Below are 1,037 nucleotides of genomic sequence, written 5' to 3'. Positions count from 1 at the left end.
GACCAACTGCTTAAGGGAAACCAAAGCCAAGTGTTCATAATGGAAGAAGCAACTCCTGAAAAGAGTGCTGGTGATCTGGCGTTTGATACTGAAATATCAGGAGACCATCAGCAAGAGGTGAGCTACGTGAATGGGCAAGAATGGCAGCTCAACGTGAGGAACAACCCACAGCTTTTCTGGCCTAAGCAAGACAAACTACCTGATCCTGCACAGAGTAACCAAGGTCAGTATGCCGGGTATCAAAAGAACTACTAACCCCGGACTTATGTTCTAAGCCAACCGCAGAACAATCCACCTCGGATGCAGAAACACCAGAACACTCAGCCAGTACCTCCGCTCCTGTCGCTGTTCCACAAGATGAGACAAAAGCTATGTTGCAGCTGCTGCTCCAAGGACAACAGCTCCAAGGGAAGGCTCTAAACCAGGTTACTACCGAGATCAATACTAGAATGAACCATATGTTAAGCAATTTGAGCACCAAGTACGACAATGTCGCGAGCCATATGAGACAGATGGACATTCAGATTGCTCAGACTGCTGAGAGCATCAAGAGGCAACAAGGTACTCTCCCTGGAAAAACCGACAAAAACCCTAAGGAGTGCAATGCGGTTGAGTTGAGAAGTGGAAAGCAACTGTCGGAACCGGTAAAGAAGAGGTTCACTGCGGCTGAGTAGGGGAAGCAGAAAGAGTCGGAACTACCACCAGCCAATACCCCGGCAGCTGAGAAGGAGAGGGAACCAACAGTAGGAACCAATTCGCCAGGACAAGAACAACCAGCTAAGGCTATCCGCCCGATCCCAGAGCATGTTCCTGCTTGCGAATACACTCCTAAAGTCCCTTACCCTGTTCCATCAAAGGCTACTCGTAAGGACCGAGAGGAGATGAAGTGCAGAAAGATGCTGGAGGACCTAACCGTCCAACTCCCCTTGATGGATGCGATCCAAATGATGCCCTCCAGGCGCAGCTTTATGAAGGGATTAATCTCAGGAAAAATATCAGAGGAGAGCGAATTCATGACTGTCTCTAATGAGTGCAGT

At 48.9% G+C, this 1,037-nt stretch overlaps 1 protein-coding gene across 1 annotated transcript in view; it reads left to right on the top strand.

Annotated features, from left to right (window-relative positions):
- Nucleotides 1-1,037, top strand: part of LOC106314701 — a 5,411-nt gene that overhangs the window by 522 nt on the left and 3,852 nt on the right. Inside the window, exons 1-3 of the mRNA XM_013752532.1 lie at nucleotides 1-223; nucleotides 286-608; nucleotides 675-1,035. The exon at nucleotides 1-223 is cut by the window's left edge and continues 522 nt beyond it. Coding sequence (XP_013607986.1) covers nucleotides 1-223; nucleotides 286-608; nucleotides 675-1,035 — 907 coding nt within the window. The remainder of the gene's footprint in view (nucleotides 224-285; nucleotides 609-674; nucleotides 1,036-1,037) is intronic.

This window comes from Brassica oleracea, chromosome C9 (genome assembly GCF_000695525.1).
Source record: "Brassica oleracea var. oleracea cultivar TO1000 chromosome C9, BOL, whole genome shotgun sequence".
In the NCBI taxonomy this organism is placed as follows: Eukaryota; Viridiplantae; Streptophyta; class Magnoliopsida; order Brassicales; family Brassicaceae; genus Brassica; species Brassica oleracea.
The sequence above is the reverse complement of the archived record's forward strand: the minus strand, read 5'-3'. Positions and strand labels throughout refer to the sequence as shown.